This window comes from Episyrphus balteatus, chromosome 1 (assembly GCF_945859705.1).
Source record: "Episyrphus balteatus chromosome 1, idEpiBalt1.1, whole genome shotgun sequence".
Classification (NCBI taxonomy): Eukaryota; Metazoa; Arthropoda; class Insecta; order Diptera; family Syrphidae; genus Episyrphus; species Episyrphus balteatus.
The window spans coordinates 31,092,774-31,109,089 of record NC_079134.1 but is presented as its reverse complement, the minus strand read 5'-3'; the positions used below and the strand labels follow the sequence as shown (position 1 = coordinate 31,109,089).

The following is a 16,316-nucleotide window of genomic DNA, read 5'->3' as shown; positions in this document are numbered from 1 at the left end:
TTTTTTTCTCCGTGTATCGTCATTTAAACTCGTATTACTCGAAAAGGGGAAAAAAACGGCGCTTTTATTTCGAAAGGTAGGACGGTATTCTTCATTTGAGAACTTAAATTGTAGAGGGCACTCGAAGGCAAACCAACTAAATCTCTAATTTAATGAAAATTGAGCTAAATAAAAATGGTTAAAATTGCTTCGCTAACGAGCCCCATTACAATTAGCCTTAATGTTATTTAACAATATAATTTATGTTTTTAGAAAGTATTAACCTTCTCGTTTAATATCCATAACAATTTAATACTGTTCACAATTTTTAACACCCGTTATCACTATCGCAAGTTCACACCTTATAACTGCAGCGATTAAAAAACTGTACCTTTTTTTATATACCGACTTTGAATGGGTATTAAGAAATGAAAAAAAGGGTAACCGTCAAATTTTTTTTTGGTTTTGGTTCGATGGGAGATTGTAGAACGTTGTTTAATCATTGGATTTTAAAAAATTGATATTTACTTTTTTTATTTTTGACCTATGGCGGGACCCACTGTGAACCGGTTAGAATGTTTCTCGTCGTTCTTAATAAAATAAAAAATTGTTATTCAATTGATTGGTTTTACATTTTTTTCAGGTGATATAGATAAAGCATAGTTATTTTTTTAAGTACGTATTATAAAAGTCAATTAGTTTAATTCTAAATCTATTGCGATACCAACTTGAATTTCAACGGTCACTGTGGTGTATGTGTAACTTTTTTTTTAAAATTTTTTTACAATTTTTTTAAGGATTAATGACCATTTTAACAAATTCTGAAGCTCAAAGCTGAGTTAAATTAGATTATTTAATTATTCTTATTTAATATTCCTTAAAAAAAAAGGATTCCAGAAGCGATTTTTTGTTCAATAACACATTGCTTACGAAATGTAAATCGCATCGAGGTCGATTTTAATTGTGAAAGGACATTATCAAGTGTTTATTATAAACATAGGAATAAATTTTTTTTCTAGCGTGAAAAAAATGTTATTGTATTCCAGTGACTTTTTTATAAGAAGTATGCAGCATTTTATTTTTTTATTTTTAAGATTTGTCTTTTAACCTTACTTAGCTTAGGTACTTAGTGCAGAAATGCGTCAGATTAAATTTTACATAAAACATTTCCCATTGGGATATCTTCGGAAATCTTTAAACTTTTTTATCCACAACATCCGAGCATGATGTTCCTTCGGGGTGAATTAATTTTCTCGAGAGATATTTTTACACAAAGAACAAAAATAAAAAAAAAATAAAAATGAAGTCATATCCTTATACAATTTTGTACGTAAAATTGTTAAGGTGTAGTCTTCGTGTGCTCTATTTTTTTTTTTTTGCATTGCAGTAGATATATGTATATATGGACATGTTGTGTGCATGTGATGATTTCGAATCCTTTAGTATCGGTGCGGGTGCGGTGTGTTTCAGTGCGGAAGCAGTAAGGTATAAAATAGCAATTTCACAGATCGCTGATACGGGAAATTTCTTATTCCCCCAAACATTTATATAAGGATATAAGTATAGAGGGCGATGGCGATGGGTTTTGGGGGGGAGTTTGATGTATGCATATGCAATCCTTCGATGCATGTTAACTTCAATTTTAAAGAAAATTAATGTACACATGTTCGAAAGGAATATGCAAGAATGTTGTGTTTACAACTATGGTTACCATACCTATTCTTTGGAGCTCATTTTTAAACATACAGAAAATGTACAGACGCACGGATAACGACGGCATGACGATCGTAATGTTGGTTTTGATTAAAACCTCGAATTTTTTTTGCACAAAACCAATGCTTGCCCTATAGTAAAAAGTAAAAAGATCTTCAACACACAATAAAAACAGCAAGGGTAGGTCCTGAAGATCAGGGAAAAGGAGGAATATTTAACCCTCTACTGCATACGAAGCCAAATATGGTTTTGTCTATTTGTATGCACTTTTCTCTTCTCTGTCACAAAAAAATGGTAAAGAGATTCAATACAATCCTCTTCTTTGTGTTTCTGAGAACCCATAAAGATAGTTTTTTCGTGTGTCCGACACAAAATAAAGGTGTATTTTATGATCACAGGTGAGTCGATCAGTCATGTGCATTGAAATCGGAAGTGTAGAATATTTTCATACTTTAAGTGTTAATTACTGCGTTTGTTTGGAAAGAAAAGTGGAATTAAAAATTTATTTTTGATCGATTGTATTATTATGTATGCTATGAACCAATTTTTATTGAAAAAAAATTATTGGCCTGGTCTTGGGAGGGGAAAAAGTACGGGAGCCATATTTGGCTTCGTATGCATTAAGGGGTTTTAAATCTACAAAATTTGTTAAATTTTTTTGTTGGCAAATTTTGTTCCCTTACATTCTTACTTTGCTTGGAAGCTATGTTTTACTTCAGTAATGGAGCCCCTTTGCTTTTAGAGACATTTTTTTTATGTTAACCCCATTTCCAGGGGCATAACCACAAAAAATTTAGGAGGAGGGAGGCTCACCTATAATTTTTTTAAAATCATTTTATTACTTTTTAGTTTTTTTAAGATCTGGGAGTGGGTGAAAATGTTGGAGCAAGACTTACTTCTACAGTGGAAAGAATGTGAACCAGAAAAAATATAGGTAACTGATAAAACAAATTGCTTTTCTCGGTTCCATGGCTTAAAATGAGCCAAATTTGAAGTAATTCTTAACCTTTTGTAATGCAAAGTATTTATTTTACTTTATTTTGTTTTTAAATGATAAATATATATCTTTTTATAATTTTAATTTTATTCTTCACATAATCTGAATAAATAAAATTAGTAAAATTTCTTACCCCTTAATGTATACGAAGCCAAATTTGGCTTATAAACAAATTTTTTTAATTAATAAATTTAAACAATTTTTTTTTAATTGAAACAACCCAAAGAACCCATGTAAAGCATTTTTTAATTTTTTCGTCCGCTAATATTAATTTTAATTAATTTCAATATACCTAGTATAACATCAATATCGGAGACCCTTTACAAAGGGATTTTATAAAGAAGCCCTGTTTCAGTTTTTAAACTTTTTTTTTTTTTTACTTACTGTAGGAAATAGTTAGATGATAAGGCCCGCTGTACATTCATGACTTTTATGGGGTAGGTATACTTCATAAGGCGATAGATATATCTTTTATGTTCCCTTCTGGTCTTAGACGAGTGTTGTTTCCTTTTTTTTGGGGAGTTCGCCCACCTAACAGTTGCTCGGAAGGGCTTAGGGCTCTGTGACCCGACATCCAAGATATGTAAATGCTGAATAATTCAGTCATTTCCCTTAGAGATGTTTGAGAGTTTAGGACCGTGATTGACCTCGCAGTTACACAAAAGGCAAAGATTTAATTGAGGCTATGAGATTGAGGCCATAAAATTAAGTTTTGAGCTATGAGAGATTTAAGATACCGGGTTTTTTAAAACAACACTTTTTTTTAGAGCATACCTATGTAGCTGCATAAATCTATTTTTTTGTATTAAAATAGATATATTAAGAGACCCATTTTTATGAAAAACTCATTTTGGAAAAAAAGTGTTACGGCACTATGGTTCTGATACCCTCAATTGTTTTTTACTCTTTCCACAATATTGAGCTTCCAATGAGTTATAGATATATATTAAGTTTGATTAGACATCCTCAATTAGTTAGTTAATATTTAGGCCATTTTTTCTTAGATTTACATAGCGACCTCAAATTGGTCAAATAGAGTCATTTGGGAAAAGATCAAAGAAATTTATTTTTGAAAGTTGTTCCAGGTTGTTCCCGATTTGTTCCGGAATGTTCCAATGTTGTTTTAGAGCCAAAAAACCGTTTTTGACCTAGCCCCCCTTTTTTCGAAAATTGAAATTTTGAAAATTTTTGGACTTCTAAGTTCAATATTTCGAAAGTTATAGGGGCCAAAAACAAAAAATTCTAGCCCCACTTTTTTCGATTTTTAAAGTTTTATATTTTTTTTTAACTTCAAAAAAGTGTTCTAAACATTGTTCCAAATAATTGAGGTCCTAAAATTTTTATTTTTAAAGATATCGATTTGGAAACTTTTTTTCAAAAAACTAAAAAACAACCTTTCCAATTGAATCGTTTATTTCAGAAACAGCATAAGTCCACTTTTTCCAAATTTTTTTTTTTTGGAAATTTCTCATTTATGTATAGTTATTCATCTTCTGAAAAAAAATTAAGTATGTCACACCCCGCAAAATACGAAAACTGAAAGAAAAGGGTTCAAAATATATGGAAAATTTTCACCCGGTGACAACATTTTTGACTGTTAAATACATGACTTTTTACCAGTTTTAAATTATTTTGGCAGCAATCTTGACACGCACCCCCTTTTGTTACATATCTATAACAAAAGGTAAGGTAAAGAATTACTTTATCTATATCTATTAAATTCATTAAAATTGTACTCAGGATTCAAAAGTTATAGCCAGATTTCTGGTGGTGGCAGCATTTTTTACTCTTGAATAATATGACATTTTACCAGTTTTAAATTTTTTTGGCAAACATCATGACACGCAAGCCTTTAAGTTATACATCTATAAAAAGGTAAAGATTTACTCTATCTACTGCTATTTAATTTATTAAAATCGAAAGTAGGGTTCAAAAACTATAGCTAAATAAAAACAAAAGTTTTACCATAAAAATTTCGTTTATTTCAGAAACGACATAAGTCAACCGGCTTTAAAGGCTTAAAAACCCGCAAAGACCTAAAAAAAAGTTTATATTTTAAAGGTTTCTAAATGCATCTTAGGCTAGATTATAACTCGGCATACTCTAAATTTGAAGTGTTGTGGAATTTTAAGTAAAAAACAGTTTTTTGTTGCTCCTGAAAAGTTTATGCTAATGGACTTATGTCGTTTCTGAAATAAACGATTCAATTATTACGCAGGTCTACAAGGTTTTTGGTGCCGAGACTTTGATATACTTTTCTGTAGGTTTTCGGTGTGCTGAATTCGATTCTGTAATCATTTTCGAGTTGATATTCCTACTGTAGAACAATGTTAGAACACTTTTTTAAAGTAAAAAAAAAAAATATAAAAACTTAAAAAATCGAAAAAAGGGGGGCTAGAACTTTTTTGTTTTTGGCCCCTATCTTACCAAAGATTTTGTACGATCTTACCCTGACTGTGTGGCAAGAATGCGCACTTCGACTTCATTTGGTTTTTCTTTTCAATCATATGAAATATTTAAACTAAATACCTAACTTTTTTTTGTGTTTTCTTGTTCCCAAAATATAGGTTTATCAAATGTAAAATACTTTATGCTGATATCTCTTACAGAATCTTCACAATTTTACCTTAAAGTTAACAGTGAGCGCACTTACCCCAACTGACTCTAACCCCAGGACCGGTGTAAGTCAGCTTAGGCCATTGTTTCGGTTGACATTATTCATTTTTCTTCTGCTTAATTTTTTTTACACCACACGATTCAAAAATTTTTATCAGTCGCTACAAGGTTCTATGAACAGAGGCGGCGGAAGGGGTGTGCGGAGTGTGCCCCCGCACACGGCCCCGCGCTTAGACGGGCCCCGCGTGCGCTAAATGAAAATGTCTCAGAAATAATAAAATCCGAAAAACCATGTCTGTTCTCTTTATTCAAATAACAAATAATTGAAATTGGCTTGTATCCACTCGATTTCCATAATTGCATTGAGATGAGTCGAAGTATACATTGGCCACTTTTTGCAAAAGTAGGAAAGAAAAAATAAATTAAACAATTTAAGATTATTGTTTGTTTTTTTTTTTCTTAAGTGAAGCAGATAATTAGTTTGCCAAGCAACTTGGATTATGTAAAATTTTGCTTTTAAAATTTCCAATTAAATTTAAAACTCAATGAAATGAATACATTTTTTGTTACAAAATCTCAGTGATAAAAACAGTTTTTTTTTTCTTTTTTCTATTTTTCAATTTTGTATATGTATTTAAACTTGTATGAAATAATTTTTTGTAAAGGTTAAGAATGGGTAAACTTTATTTCCCTTAAAAATAATTCTTTGCTTGCTTACGCTCGCAATTTATATAAACTGATTTTTCACACTTTCTACCAATTTAAACACTTTGTTACTTAGGACTTAAGAACATTTCTGTTTTCCGACGCCAATTTAATGATTAAAAAGGACCATTTTATTCAGTGGAATTTTCGAATTTTCGCTGTTCGAAATTCCGTATTCGAACACATTTTGCGGATTCATTGATGTTTCAAAATACGGAAGGATTTACAATCCACCAAATCCATACAAAAGAAAGAAAAAAAAAACGATTTTCTAATAGAAATCATATATACAAGAGATTTAAAAAATAATAGTTTAAAGAAAGAAACAAATCTCGGCCTTATTTCCTTCTTCCTACTGATACATTTTAAATTTTTTATTTTAATATAGCAATAGCAATGGCACTCAGCTATATTACAGGTTGTTTGAAAAGTGTAAATTTTCAAATTTTAAGACTAACGTGAGACTAGCCTAACCACATTCTTAGAACCATCAAATAAAGAAGTTGTGCAGTTATTTGCGTTTTGCCAACAATAAGATGAGATGGATTTATTCCCTTTTTCCAATTGGTAATTCAATTGATATTTTTATATTCTAAAAAAGACACCGAGAAACTGACGAAAACAAGAATTTCTACATTAAAATAAATAGCTATATTATATTATACCAATTTTAGAAAAGTACAATTTACACAAAAATGACTTTAACAATTTTATGAAAAAAATGCAATCAAGTGTTAGTTTTTGTTAGTTTCTATATTTTGATGAAGAAAGTTTGATTTTTATTTTTTATTTGAATAGTCAAATTTTAGAAAATTTTGCATTTGATTTTTCTGAAATTTGGAATGTAGATACAAAATTTCTGCAAAATTTCATATCAATTTTACTTAAAATAGTTTTTTTTTTCCGAAAAATGTTTATGGCGATTTCTAACGATTTTGATTTTTTCTAAAAACGCGCCCTAATAAAAGAAATCAAATTGCTGAAATTCATTCTAGATGTTGTTATTTTGTTTGATTTGAAGGACGAATTAATTTTTTTTTTGATATGTACGTTTTAGAACATTTGTGCCCTTAATTATGAAAGTGGACTAAGTCACTCCTAAAAATGGCCTCAAATCTTGCCTTAAAATAATTATTATTTAAGGGGTAAATTTTTTTTGAAAGCAAAATCGCAGTAAATAAACTTCTTTATTGCTCCTCTAGTGATTTCATAAAAGAAATATAATTAAATCGTTATAAGAAAATGATTATGTAATGGCGTTTTTAATTGGCAATCTGGAAGCAAAAAAAAAGCAATCTGAAAGCGTTCAATTGAACAAAACTGACAGTTCTGATTCTGAAAAAAATAGAATTTCTCTTCTGGTTTTAAAAACAGAATCAGAAGCAGAATCACTCACACATTCATAAATTTAAATGTCAGCAGCACAAAATGTTTGCAGCACAAAAACAAATGAAATTTAGCGCGAATACACATATATGTGACACAAGTCAAACTCAACCAATACATTCACACTAAACATCAGATTCTTCGGAATAAAAAAAAACTGTTCAATTGGGATTCCCAATCGAAGAACAATTCCGGATTGCCAATTAAAAACGCCATAAGTTTTTCTTTAAACAATGCAAAAAGTGACTTAGTCCACTTTCATAATCATGGGAACATTTAACAAAAAATCTTATTTATATAAAAAGTTTTAAAAATTAAAGCAATCTGAAACTTAAGAAAAAGTTCGTGAGATCGAGTCGTGCATTTTGTTTTTCATCTACAGCCCTGTTCCATTGGAAGTGGTAGTCTTCTAATAGTAGATGTTTTGGTTAATCTAGTACTATCATTTACTGTCTTGGAAATCGCTAGTAAACTACTAGTAGTAGGTACTTTGCCACCTCCCAAAGGAACAGGGCTTACATTGAAATGAAACGTTTTGTCTTAAGTTTGGTATTAGAATTTTGAACTTGAGCTTGGACGGAAGATTTGATACTTTTTTTCAAAATGATAGTCCAAAATCATTTTCTTAGGGGCCCCGAAAATTTACTCTAGCACACTCCTCATTTTGGTCTAGCGCCGCCTCTGTCTATGAATACAAAGCTATTGGGAGTAGTCTATTTGCCCCTTAGGCCAACTTCCCTCGATTAGCTCTAAATGTGATAAAAAGAAATGTTATTAAATTATAATTTCGTATTTTTCCTTAAGTAACGGAATTCATCACACTGTAATTTATCCCAGATAACTTTTAATTTTTGCACTCAAAAATTTTGAAAAGTAGAAATTATTAAAATTTTCAAACAAATGGTAACCATATGAAAATATTTATGTCTTTTGCTTTGCTGCTTCATTTTTCTTTTATTTCTTGTATGTATTTTTTTTTTTTTTTGTTCTGTTTTACCTTTTTTCCCAAATAGGATATGTAAAGCGATTAAGCTAAAGAAGCGGGTGAAAATGTAATGTATTCCTGATAGTATAGGTACTATCGACTGGATGGTGTAGGTGCACCTTTAAAATTGAATGAAAAATGATAGGTGAAGAGGAAAGCAACATGAAAATTTGTTCATTGGGGTATCGTATCTTTACCCCATTGCATGCTGCATTATATGCAAGTAGATATCTATTACCAGTGTTTAACTATATGTAAACCAATTTTTCTACGTCACATGTAAAAATCTATTATGGAAGATGTATTTTTTTTGTTTCATTTAATACATTTGTATTTCAAATGTGCTATTTGTAATTTTAAAGCTTTGCAAAAATTTTGAAAATAAAAACAAAACTACTAAAAAACAGATTAAATGATTTATGTCTTTGGTTTCGATTGAAATTTTCTGTTTTTTGGATTATCAAAAAATCATAAACATACCTACCTAAACAAAATGTTAATCATTTCCGTTACTTGAGGATAAAAAAAAGTTGTGACACATGATTTGCTCTAGATTTACCTTTATTCATGAGACATTCATTAATAATAAATTCCACTTCATAACAATTTGTTATCAATTTTCACATAAATAAAATGCACGACTGGGTCGCACGTACTTAGTCTTGTAGTTCACAGTATCTTTATCTTAAATATCTATTGGAAATTTAAGATTTTGTTTAGTGTCGCGAAAAAAAAATAAAAAAAAAAATAAAAATTTTAAAAATTAAATTAAAACATTTTTTTTTTTTTCAAAAATGTTTTAAAAAATTTTTTTTTTACATTTTAAACTTCAAAATGATATCTGTAAATTTTTAATAAAATTGACTTATGCTTTGATGAAATATATAAACTTAAAAAATATGTCAATTTTTGAAAAACGGCAACGCCATATTTCCGTTCTCCGCATTTTTTGAGAAAAACTAAAAACGCAGTTCTGTTGGAATCAATAAGTCTATAACGTATACCAAATTAATTCAAAATCGTTAGAGCCGTTTTCGAGAAAATTGCAATACCTCGAAAATGTTATATGGGAGATATGCGTTAAAAAGGAGATATTAAAAAAAATATCTGTACCAAGTTTCAAGCAAATCCATCCATCCGTTTAGGCCCTAGCTCCATGTACAGATGGACGCACAGACGCACAGACCGACGGACGGCATGACGAAAACCACTTTTTTGATCTTCTATATCATCGTAATTTTGGTTTTGATTAAAACCTCAAATTTTTTTTTTTTTACACGAAACCAATACTTGCCCTGTAGAGCAAGTAAAAAAGGTGCAATAATAAACCCCTTATCTTAACAGTTATTTCACGATATCATACAAATACTATAGGTAAGTATAAATAGATTGAACTTCAAATTTTTAAAATTATTTATCAAAATGTTTTCTTCAGTCTCGTTTAGTGTTTGCATTGCCTTAGCATTTGCTTCTTCAAGAACACTTGCTTATCCACTTTCTGAATATCCATACATTTCCGTAAACATTATTGCAACTGAATTAAACGTTACAACTGATCTTCCACAAGGAGTTAAATTGACTCCTTTGACTGCAGTTATAACCGACAAAGGATTAATTCGATATAAAGTAGGCCGTCGAGAACCAAGTAAGAAAATAAAGAATAACCAAAAAAAAAAAAACATTATTATATTCATAATGAAAATTCAATGTTTAATAGATGATAGACTTCTTATTGAGACAACAAAAGGAGGAGCATCCGGAAAAGAACCAGTTAACTATCAAATGGGTATTAAATTTGGATCAACAATAACTGCTGCTTATATTGATATAGATCATCAATCCAAGGATAGCCAAGCTTATGCTGTATTTAATGGAACCCAACAACAACTTGAATTCCTCATAGCTATTAATAACGTCGATCATTTTGGCTACGCAACCAAATTGTTTGTAAATAATTTTTAATATTGTTATATTATTAATATTGTAATATTAATATACGGAGCACAGTGGAACGTTTTTGACTTTTTTTGTTACAAAAATCATATCTTCAGTTGTTTATCTTTGAAGGAAATCCAAAGCTATGAAAGTTCGGAGTTAAACAAAAATAACAGGGTGTTAAAATAATAAGTTTTAACTAGAGTGATAAACATATAAATATATTTAAATATAAAATCGTCAAAAATCAATTTACAGAAGTAATCTGAGTGAAGTGACAGAATGGGAAAAAAGTAAAAGTCCCAATTCGAATGAAACAATGGGTACATTTGTTGTATGTATTAGGCGGTTTTTTTTTTTTCTTTTCTGTATACAAGAGTATCTACATTTTTAATGTACTCCTGTGATATATTATGTGATATAATATCAAAAAATTATGTAAAGAAAATTCATAAGGATATTATTTCAATGAAATTGTAAAAGAAAAAAAAATTTTGTTTGCATCACCCTAATGAGAAATATTTTTTTTTTTGATACCTAATTTCACTAGAATAATATATTTGTTGATTTTTTTTAAATTTAACAAGCAAATGTAGAAGAAAACATTTTTATAAGTTACCCTAATACAAAAAATTTTAGTTTTAACTCATTGGGTGATATGCATAAAAAATAGTAAATGCATTTACTAGAAAGTAAAGTAAATATGAACTTTTTCTATTCACATTTTGTGCATATCAAAACTAGTTTATACTTATTAATTTAAAATATTTACATACTATCTTTTATGCATATTGGCCAAGACACGATTTAAAAATGTTCGTTGTCATCAAAATCCAAATTTTTCGAAAATTGAAAAAAATAAACATTTTTTTCAAACTCCCTAATCAAAATTTTTGCTTCCCATTTTTTTTTTTACAATTTTAACATTTATTAACAATAAAAACATCTAATAAAGAGCTTTAAAAAAATTTCTTCGTGAGTTCTGCAGCCACTGAAAAGTATTTGCGTTGAAAATAAATTTTTTTATTTCAAATAAAAATACATTGAGAAAAAAATCAATATGAGCATTTAATATTTTTTTTTAATATTCGTCAAATTTCTTCATATTTTGGCTATTTGACCATACATAATCTATTTTAACTATAATATTGAACCTAATGTAAGGGCTAGTGATGGGAACTATCAAATAAAAACTATCAAACTATCGATAGTTGTAAAATATTCATTCAATAGATAGTTTTAAATCACTCAATCATGCATTTAGTTACTTTTTTCATTCGAATAGTTTTTTTTTATTCGATAGTTTTCTCATTCGAATAGTTTTCTTAAACAATAGTTTTTTCATGCAAGTCCTTTTTTTATTCGATAGTATTTTTATACGATAGTTTTTTTATTGAAATAGTTTTTTATTCGATAGTTTTTTCACTTGAATAGTTTTTTTAATTCGATATTTTGTATTCCATAGTTTATTCGATAGTTTGTTCGATAGTTTTTATTCGATAGTTTTATTCGATAGTTTTTATTTGAATGAATAAACGAATGAATGAATGAACTATTCGATAGTTCAAATCATTCGATAGTTTTTACAAACAGCCAACATTTTAAAAAATTTGATGAATTTTTGTTCAATGCAGAAAATTTTTTATTTGAGTATTTTGTTTAATGCCAATATCTTTCTTTTGCAATAAAAAAATTTTTTAATGCATTTTTCTTCAGTTGCAACAAATATTAAGTTTTAAAACTCTGGCAATGACTTACTTCATCAAATCTCTGTAAATTTTCAAAAAAAAAAACTTCTTTTAGCTTAAAAAAAAAAAATGAAAACAAAATGTTGTTTTTTTAATTTTGGTTTCAGGTGCTTATTAACATTTTTTTAAAAGAGCTTGCTACTACAAAAAAAAAAAAGTTTTGCAATTAATATTAAATTTCTCCAATAATATTGATTTTTTTTTGTCTTAAAATAAACATTAAACATTAAAGAAATCAAGTAACGCAATTTTGTTCGGAGCTCAAATTGACTATAAACACAAACAACATGCAAAACAATATTGTAACTCCTAGCCCCTGTAACTGATTACCCACACTTTCGTTTTTCAATCCGTCTTTTAATCCATATATTGAAACATGATCGCCAACATAATAAGAATTATTTGCTACAACTATTACATAAATTCCTTTCTTTTCACTTCCATTTGATAAAGAATAATATGCTTCGCTGCTAGAAGTTGAATTTTGCGTTATATCAATTTGAAGAAATGTTGTTGTGATTGGAACTTTGAATCTCAACTGAATATTTGTTGTATTTTCTGTTGGACCAACTGAGCCTCCTATTTCTCTTTTAATTTCATCGTCTAAAATATTACTTTTATTATTATAGATCAATCAATATTTTATAAAAAAAATTAACATTAATATTCTTACTTGGAACACGTTGACCGTATGTGTAGCGAGTTAATCCACCTGATGTTGTTGTTAGTTCTCGATTAAGAGGAATCAATTCAACTCCTTGTGGAAGGTGTTGAAATTCGTCTGTATTATAAATTGTATAATGAAGAGTTGGATAATCATCAAAAAATGCAAATGATATTGAAACAAAAGATGCTAGAATAAGAAAAACACTTGACACAGGTGAAGAAAACATCTTGAATAAATACAAAATACTAAATTTAAGTTACTTGCAGCGATGTTCAGATCAGCTGCAAATACTATACAAAATTTACAAAGCTTATTAGGTAGTTCGAATGAAATAAAAAAACAGTTGCGTATACATTTTTTTAGTGGGGGTATAAATAATATTTTTTAATGAAGGTATACATATTGAAAAGATAAGTGTATAAGCTTTTATTTGTGCCTTCTTACTTTGTGTATTTAATGGTTAAAAAAAAAAACTGGAATATAACTATAACTAAGTTTTTATAATGTATTAAAAAAAAGCACCTTTAGCAATATTATATTAAACCAAAAAAAAAAAAAAAAATTCGTTTCGTTTTATTCATATAGTCCACAAATATAACCAAAAATACAAAATTTATATAAAATAAATAAATCGTTATTTTCTAAAATTTTTATAATTTTTTTACTTTTAAAAACAAGTTTAACTTTATTTTTTAAGTTCTTTTTTAACGGATTATATAGGTATATAAATTTCTCGTAAAATTAAATTACATTAAAAATATTCCATAAGAGCAAATACGTTCGGCCCAGTCGTGCATTTTATTTATTTTGATATTTAACAAAAAATAATAGTTGAATTTTGACAAAATTTTAGGGAAATATACAAAATTTTAATTTTTACATTAAATTATTTTTTTTTTCTTAAAAAATGTCCAAATTTTCAATAAAAATAGTTGATTTAAAATTTGTTAAGTTTTTATTTCAACGATGAAATTTGAACATTTGGGTACCTACACAAAAAAAAAAAAAAAATAATTTTTTTTTCTAAACCAATTTTCAACCGATTCTCAGAAATACGAGTACATTTATCGATTATAATATCGATAGATTAAGTGTATGCCTAAAATCAAAGTGTCAAAATGAAAATTTTTGATTTTTTTTTGAGTTTATAAGTTTTAGGTTCGTTATTATGTTATATTAATAAGGTCTGAATATTTTGTTTTAAAAAAAGTAAAAGAACAAAAATCGGTTCAAAATTGAAGACACTATAATTTAAAAAAAAAAATTTTAAAAAAAATTTTATGTATCGCTCTTAATACTTACCTACTTATAATATTTCCTTAATTTTTTCACAAAATTATTGTTGTAGGACTTTAATACAAAAATCTTATTTCAGACAAGTTTTTGTTCTCCATTCTATGCCATCTTAAAGTAATAGTTTTAAATAATATAATATATATAGTAGGGTGGGTCAAAAAAATCGAAAATTTTTTTTTTGATTTGGTACTCCGAAAAATCGATTGCTAGACCCCTCTAGAATATACACACCAAATATGAGCTCTTTATATTAATGGGAAGGTCCAATTTTCCATTTTTACATCAAGCTTCCACTAAAAAAAAATAATTTTTTTATTAATTGACTTTTTTAGCAAATTTCTTTTAATATTCTTGTAGGTAATTGAACGTTCTACAAAAAAGGCTTTATACACTTTTTTCGTTTATCTAACCGTTGAATAGATATTTGAGGTCCAAAAATCGAGAAAATCTTTAAAAATTCGTTTTTTGTTCTTAATTTTGTAACAAATTGAAAAATTATAATGATCAAACGCGCAAGACATATTCTTGTTGGAAATTGATTGCTCCACAAAAAAGGTCTTGTTAACTTTTTTCATTAATCTAACCATTTTAAAGATATTCGAGGCCAAAGTTTAAAAAAAATATAAAAACATTTTATGATTTTAAAAAATTTCTAATTCACTGAACCTTCATTATTTTCAAATTAGCAAGATATATTCTTGTAGGGGCTTAAACGTTCTACAAAAAATTCCTTGGAATGAAATTGATTGCTTTAACCGTTTAGAAGATATTCGTATCCAAACCAATGCTCACTGATTTCAATAATTTTCTTATGACCCGTATGCATTGCGATTTGGATACGAATATCTTCTAAACGGTTAAAGCAATCAATTTCATTCCCAGGAATTTTTTGTAGAACGTTTAAGCCCCTACAAGAATATATCTTGCTAATTTGAAAATAATGAAGTTTCAGTGAATTAGAAATTTTTTAAAATCATAAAATGTTTTTATATTTTTTTTAAACTTTGGCCTCGAATATCTTTAAAATGGTTAGATTAATGAAAAAAGTTACTAAGACCTTTTTTGTGGAGCAATCAATTTCCAACAAGAATATGTCTTGCGCGTTTGATCATTATAATTTTTCAATTTGTTACAAAATTAAGAACAAAAAACGAATTTTTAAAGATTTTCTCGATTTTTGGACCTCAAATATCTATTCAACGGTTAGATAAACGAAAAAAGTGTATAAAGCCTTTTTTGTAGAACGTTCAATTTCCTACAAGAATATTAAAAGAAATTTGCTAAAAAGTCAATTAATAAAAAAATTATTTTTTTTTAGTGGAAGCTTGATGTAAAAATGGAAAATTGCAAAGCGGAGGACCTTCCCATTAATATAAAGAGCTCATATTTGGTGTGTATATTCTAGAGGGGTCTAGCAATCGATTTTTCGGAGTACCAAATCAAAAAAAAAATTTACGATTTTTTTGACCCACCCTAATATATTATAGGTATGTATTAAAATTTTAAAAATTCAAAAATTCTGTTTAAATAATTTTTTATTGAAAAAGAAGTAAAATGTAAAAAAAAAAATTATCGAAAAATTAATATTTTGATTAAAACAAAATTATATTATATTATTATTATTACATTCATAGTACAAATTACATAAATGTACGAAGTACTGACACTTAACAGCGCGGCAAATGAAGCCATTTGGCTGAGAGAACACCAGACAATGACAAAGAGAAAGACAGATGATAGAATCAAAGAAAGAACATATAACATAGAACTACTTGGTACAGAGGAAGGAGACATCGATGAATATTGTCTCGTGGTGGCTTCAGTTCAGCGTTACCGCTAAGCGACTTTAGTCGCTATTAGCGACCTTTTTGAGGCCTTAGCGACCAAGCGACAACTTTTTGTTCAAAGCGACCTTTTCACCAATTTCATTATAGCGACTTTTTTTTTCTAAAAATTGTATTTCGTTTTTACCTCTCAACATTTAGAGCTACAATTTCTTTTTTCGTTCTGAAAGTATTCTGAGCTTGTTCAAAGCACGATCGATGGACTCAGAATAAGTTATTTTATTCTGAGTCCATCGATCGCGCTATGAGCAGACCGAGTTGAATGCTGAATAAGCATATAGCAATAAAAATTAAAAAAAAATTTCAGACAAATAAAATAATGGTGCAAGAGTGCAGTAGTCGGTCTAGTTTTTTATTTTAATTTAAAAAAATTGATTTAATGGCGTGAGAAAATAAAAAAGATTGATATTTTTACTTTTTTTGATAAAAACTGATTGGGTTCAAA

At 28.2% G+C, this 16,316-nt stretch overlaps 2 protein-coding genes across 2 annotated transcripts; one reads left to right on the top strand and one right to left on the bottom strand.

Annotated features, from left to right (window-relative positions):
* The first annotated feature begins 9,784 nt into the window (after nucleotides 1-9,784).
* On the top strand, nucleotides 9,785-10,397 carry LOC129906540 (uncharacterized). Its single transcript, XM_055982328.1, has 2 exons — nucleotides 9,785-10,026; nucleotides 10,099-10,397. Exons 1-2 carry the CDS (start codon nucleotides 9,804-9,806, stop codon nucleotides 10,341-10,343), a joined length of 468 nt encoding a protein of 155 aa, XP_055838303.1. The 5' UTR covers nucleotides 9,785-9,803; the 3' UTR covers nucleotides 10,344-10,397.
* A 1,786-nt stretch (nucleotides 10,398-12,183) lies between these two features.
* LOC129906197 (uncharacterized) lies at nucleotides 12,184-13,006 on the bottom strand. The gene is made up of 2 exons (XM_055981873.1): nucleotides 12,738-13,006; nucleotides 12,184-12,667 (listed from the first exon to the last, which is right to left on the bottom strand). The coding sequence occupies exons 1-2, from the start codon at nucleotides 12,955-12,957 to the stop codon at nucleotides 12,300-12,302; spliced, it is 588 nt and encodes a 195-aa protein (XP_055837848.1). The 5' UTR covers nucleotides 12,958-13,006; the 3' UTR covers nucleotides 12,184-12,299.
* Nucleotides 13,007-16,316: the final 3,310 nt, after the last annotated feature.